We start from the raw sequence: 6,228 nt of genomic DNA on the forward strand, positions 1-6,228 counted from the left end.
TCCGTCAAAAAAAAAAAAAAAGAAAAGTAAAGCTCAGATCTTAAGTAACTAGTTCATGGTCACAGAGCTGGAAAGAGGAAGAACTATCAATCAAACCCAATTCTCTGTCCCTTAATTCATTCAGTTCTGTCACTATGTATCAGAGCGAGGGCATGAAAAGGGTGGAGGGAGAAGAGCTAGCGTAGGGGTATGCATCTCACATGTTGAGATGCCAGGTTCGTTTAATTAGGGAACACTTTACATCTCTCTGATGTTCTCCAGTATATGCTGAGAACCATTGCTACCCTTTGTTGATTTTTTTCGAGATGGGGAGTCTCACTATGTTGTCCAGGCTGGAGCGCAGTGGCGCGTTCATAGGTGCACTCACAGCACAATACAGTTTGAACTCCTGGCCTCAAGCAATCCTTCTGCTTCAGCCTCATGAGTAGATGGGACTACAGATGTGCCACCATACCTGGCTCCTAGCTACCCTTTAAACTTTACTGAATGTCTACTTGTCAGGAGAGAAACCAGCCTTCCTTGAATGTGGTCTGAAGGATGCCCACGCCTGAAAAGGGTAAGAGAGAGATACCTAAAAAAGGTTCCCAGAACATCCCTTTCCTAAAATTACACAAGTTTGGGAGCCTCTGCTGCGTACTCTGACCCCTTGTTTAATGTATTTCTCCACTCTGTAAGGTGATTTTCTTCTCCTCTTAAGACTGTAGTAGTCAATTTTCATCCTATTTTGCATGCGGTTAAATGTTTTCATTGGGTATCTTTAAAATATTGCTTCAGATTAATGGAGAAACTACACACTGAAAAATAAACTCAATAGAACAGGCTGAAATTGTAACCATAAACAAGAGTCATTACCATCACTGCCTTTGTGTAGATATCCATTGGTAGGAGGCATAAGTTGCTGATGACTTCCTGCCTCAGAGTTGCTATAGCCTTCCTGTGGCTCAGACAGCGTTCCTTGGGAAGACAAGTAGCTAGGAATGTCTGCAGGCAGATTGAGCTCCTCTGTAAAAGAGACATCTTTAACTCTCAAAGGTAGGCAGTTGAAGCCAACACTCTGACTATTTTGCAAATATGTTCGTTTTGATACCATTGGCCAGAAAAACTGTATGTACCTAGGACACCAACAGCTCTTGGTATTTCCCCTAAAACTACTTCTCACTGGAATTCTTCTCAAAGCTTCACTATAAAAGTTTCACAGAAAGAAACAAAACCTAAAAGTTTAAATCTTATCTATAGCCACAGTTTCACGGTCTATCTGACTAGATTTCTTCTCTTGTAGGATTTCTGGGTGAGAAGTATAAAAAACTGACCTCAATGATCCAGCTTGATATTCAAGGAAAAGAAAAGAGAGCCTGATCTCAATCACGAGGGCTCCTCTCTTCCTTACAGCAAAATTATGATGAAAGGAGCCTCAGACATTAAAGAGAATGCATCTGTAATGCGTTTTTAAGAGTAAAGTTTTAGGGTAGCATTTATAAATTCTTAAAATTGGTAAGACACGGTGGCTCATGCCTGTAATCCCAGCACTTTTGGAGGCCAAGGTAGACAAATTGCTTGAGCCCAGGAGTTTAAGGCCAGCTTGGACAACATGGCAAAACCCAACTCTACTAAAAATATAAAAAATTAGTCAGGCGCAGTGGCATATGCCTACAATCCCTGCTTCTCAGAATGCCAAGATGGGAGAATCACCTGAGCCTGGGAAGTCAAGGCTGTGGTGAGCCATGAATGTACCAATACACTCTGACCTGGGCGACAGAGTAACACCTACCTCAAATAAACAAAATTCTTTCCTCAAAGAGGTTCTGTTATGAACCTATTCCTCAAAGAGTTTCTGTTATATCAAAGAAGTTGAACATTTTAACAACAACAAAAACTCCCTTCTATCACATTATCAGGTATCACAGCTCTTCAGTTTTCTGAGGAGAAGATGAGGTCTTGCTAGGTTGATTGGTTGGCCTTGAACTCCTGGGCTCAAGCAGTCCTCCCATCTCATTTTCAAGTAACTGGGACTACAGGCATGTACTACTATGACCAGCTCAGTTTTCTACATCGTACAATTAATCCTACACTACATTACTGACTCAAGTACAGGCCATAGGTGTCATCTGGGTACTACTTACCTGTGTTTGTGATACTATAGTCTTCATTTTTCCTTCTCATGTGGTAAATAACAATGACCCAGATCAAAGAGGTACCCACAACACAGCAGACCACAACAATGATGACAATGCCAACTGTGGTCCAGCCATCATCTTCATGCCCAATGCTACTCTGGGAAGAGTCACAATTGGGGGATGAAATGACATTTAGGTAAATGTGGCCACGTTCTGTCCCAAGGGTGTTAGACATAATGCAGGTATATTTCCCAGCATCATCTAGCCCAGCATCTACAATGATGAGAAGCTGATTGGCTGCAGCAAAGAAGTGTCGTTCTGTCACCAGCAAAGGTCCATCATCTTTGGTCCAGTTGAGGCGAGGGGCAGGACTCCCTCCAGCTATGCACTGTAACACTGCAGTTTCACCTCGGGTTACTGTCTTATCCTCCAGGGGTCTAATAAATGAGGGTGTCTCTAACAGGAAAATGTTAAAAAAAAAAAAAAAGGAAAGAAAAGTTAGGCAATTTTATTCCCTAATTCTTACTGAATTAGACCAATGAGGGCATAATAAAATGTGTAAGTTTATATACCCATGGGAGGATTAGAGGTTAATGTTTCAGAACAAAATGCCAAAAAAAGCCTAAATCTTTCCTCAGTAATTCCAACTTAGGCAAGTTATCCTAAGTAAGAAGTTCGGAGCAGCTGCAATAGCTAGAGAAGGTCAGCAGGGGTGACCTATTAAAAAAGGTTAATAATATCAATTCAAGTATAACCTTAAAAAAAAAAAAAAGGTTAAAAATAACTTTAAAGGCCAGTCAAGGTGGTTCATGCCTGTAATCCCAGCACTTTGGGAGACCAAGGTGGACGGATCATGAGTTAGAAGTTCAAGACCAGCCTGGCTAACATGGTGAAACTCCATCGCTACTAAAAAAAATTACACAAAATTAGCTGGGCATGGTGGCCGGTGCCTATAATCCCAGCTACCTGGGAGGCTGAGGCAGGAGAATCGCTTGAGCCTGGGAGGCAGAGTTTGCAGTGAGCCGAGATCGTGACATTGCACTCCATCCTGGGCAACAAGAGGGAAACTCCATCTCAAAATAATAATAATAATAATAATAATAACAACAACAACAACAACTACTTAAAAAGAAAGGAATTCAAAGGTTTATATGTAAAGATGTTTATTACAAAACTTGTTGTAATTTTAAAGACTAAAGAAAAATATTTAAAAATCTAACAGAAAAAATGATTAAGTAAATTATAGTATAGTCACATGATGTTTTACAAAGACTTTATTTAATGACAGGGTAACTTGTGGTACAATATTAAATGAAAAAAATGTAGGTCTATTTAGCTACCTACATAAATCAAGCTATTTTGGAAAAGCTTTTGCAGGAAAGAAAAAGACTTTCAGGGGAGAGTCTGAATAAATATGCTAAAATCCTTAAGTGTTTAAAAAAAAAACAAAAACACTGATGTCTAGGAAAATAGAGAACTAGAAAGTAGAATTTGCATTGGATTTGATTTTCATGAAGAAAAGTATTCTAATAAGGAAGAAAAAACAAAACAAACAACAACAACAACAACAACAACAACCCCAAGCAAGCCAGGGGAAGCGTTTAGGGAAAAAAAGGCATCTTACCAGAAATATGGTTAAGAAGAACAGACTGAAAAGGAAAGCAGAAACTCTAACCAGGAAACAGGTCTTTTTTGAGACAGAGTCTCGCTCTGTTGCCCAGGCTGGAGTGCAGTGGCGTGATCTCAGCTCACTGCAACTTTTGCTTCCCAGGTTCAAGCATTCTCCTGCCTCAGCCTCCTGAGTAGCTGGGACTACAGTTTAGCAGAAATGGGGTTTCACCATGTTAGCCAGGATGGTCTCCATCTCCTGACCTCATGATCCGCCCACCTTGGCCTCCCAAAGTGCTGGGATTACAGGCGTGAGCCACCGGGCCCGGCCTTTTTTTTGTATTAAATTTTTTTTTTTAAATGAACGAGAAGCAAACAGTTAAATTGTCTTAGGTTTCTATCAAGCAATAAGTGAAGCAGTATCAAATGGCTTGGATACTCCTAAAAGAACAGTGGAATTCCCAATGCAAACTCACTGAATAGTAAAAACACCTACATGAAATAGAAGCCTTACAGAGACTTAAAAAGATAAGATGATAATGGAATTTGAACTTGCAATTATGTGATATAGATGACTACCTAATTTTGCCCTATGTATTTTCCTACATTTCAGTTATCTGACCCACTAATTCCTAGACTGACATAACCCTACATAAAATTGTGAAATAAAATAACGATCTAAGAATCACAGAGGTACTCTCAAACTTATTTTTCTTGCTCATTCAGACCAAGAGTAGTTCCCAAAGACTCCAACAAAAGCAGGGACCCATGGAGCAGTAAACGTACCTAACACTGTTAGTGAGGCATTTGCTGAGAGACCTCCTGCTATATTTCGTGCCATGCAGCTATAGATTCCCATGTCTTCTATTTTCACATTGGCAATAAAGAAGACGTCATCCTCTGGCATGACGTGCATGCGCCTTTCTCGAGCTGCAGGAAAGTCAGTACCACCATCTTTCTGCCAGGAAATCTGAGGTGCAGGGTGTCCTTCTGCAGCACATTCTAATCTGGCCATGGCACCAGTGCGAATAGTCAGATCCATTGGCGTTTTCAGAAAAGATGGCATCGCTGTTTCCAGAAAGATCACCAACAAAAAGTGGACAAGGGAACAAAGACACATATATGCATATAAATAGGCATCAAAGAGTCTAGTAGGCAGATCACCCCCTAATGTTCCATTTCTCTAGATTGACAGTGAATATAGTTTTATAAAAAACAAAACAAAACTTTAGAGATAGGGTCTTGCTCTGCTGTCCAGGCGGGAGAACAGTGGCGCAATCATAGCTCACTGCAGCTTCAAATTCCTGGCCTCAAGCTATCCTCCCACCTTGGGTTCCCAAAGTGCTGGAACTACAAGCCTGAGCCACAGCACCTCACCAAGAGTGAATGTGGTTTTGAGGCCATGTTTTATTCCAGAACCTCAGAGTATTTGGAGCACACTGATGACTGTCTCTTCTAGGATGCATGATACATTTAATCATCAGCTGAAACTAGGGAAAGCAGAAGGCCACAAATCTTCTTGAACTTTATATTTCAGAACCTGATATTTATTATGACCCCCTCATTTATGAAGCTAAATGATGCTTCCCTGGGAGGCTGAGGCAGAAGAATCGCTTAAACCCAGGAGGAGGAGGAGGTTGCAGTGATCATGCCACTGCACTCCAGCCTAGGTGACAGAGCGAGACTCTGTCTTAAAAAAAAAAAAAAAAAAACAAAAAAACGATGCTTCCCAAACCAACATCTACAAAGTTATCAAGGAAAAGAAACTGCATGCTAAAAAAAATACTATGCCTTCAAAAGTATCATTAAAAAACATAGAAGTGAAACATAAGTACATCTTTTGGTTGCACAAAGCCTAAAATATTGTAGTTATTCAATTTGATAGGCAATAGATAAATCAATGTATTCTGGAGAAGCTTTTGCAGGAAAGAAGAGTATTCATTTTTAAAATTATCCCATATGGAGTGGAAAACCAAACACTGTATGTTCTCACTTATAAATGAGAGCTAAGTATGAGTACACAGAGGCATACAGAGTGGAATAATGGACTTTAGAGATTCCAAATGGAGACGGTGAGAGGAGGCTAGGGGTAAAAAAACTACACTTTAGATACAACATACACTACTCGGTGATGGGTGCACTAAATACTCAGAATTCACCACTATAATTCATCCATGGGAAACAAACCCACTTGTACCCCAAGCTACTGAAATAAGGCTGGGTGCAGTGGCTCACACCTGTAATCCCAACACTTTGGGAGGCTACAGTGGGCAGATCACTTGAGCTCAGGAGTTTGAGACCAGCCTGGCCAACATGGTAAAACCCTGTCTCTACTAAAAATACAAAAATTAGGTGGACATGGTGGTGCACATCTGTAATTCCAGCTACTTGGAATTACAGGAGATAGGAGAATCACTTGAACCTGGGAGGGAGAAGTTGCAGTGAGCCGAGATCACACCACTGCACTCCATCCTGGGTGACAAAGCAAGACTCAGTCTCAAAAAAA

At 40.6% G+C, this 6,228-nt stretch overlaps 1 protein-coding gene across 1 annotated transcript in view; it reads right to left on the minus strand.

Annotated features, from left to right (window-relative positions):
- LRIG2 (leucine rich repeats and immunoglobulin like domains 2) overlaps positions 1–6,228 on the minus strand; it is a 55,668-nt gene that overhangs the window by 7,425 nt on the left and 42,015 nt on the right. The window contains exons 14-16 of the mRNA XM_037736966.1: positions 4,509–4,905; positions 2,121–2,570; positions 853–1,002 (exon numbers count right to left, since the gene is read on the minus strand). Of these exons, the coding sequence (XP_037592894.1) occupies positions 853–1,002; positions 2,121–2,570; positions 4,509–4,905 (997 nt within the window). The remainder of the gene's footprint in view (positions 1–852; positions 1,003–2,120; positions 2,571–4,508; positions 4,906–6,228) is intronic.

This window comes from Cebus imitator, unplaced genomic scaffold (assembly GCF_001604975.1).
Source record: "Cebus imitator isolate Cc_AM_T3 unplaced genomic scaffold, Cebus_imitator-1.0 Scaffold32, whole genome shotgun sequence".
Classification (NCBI taxonomy): Eukaryota; Metazoa; Chordata; class Mammalia; order Primates; family Cebidae; genus Cebus; species Cebus imitator.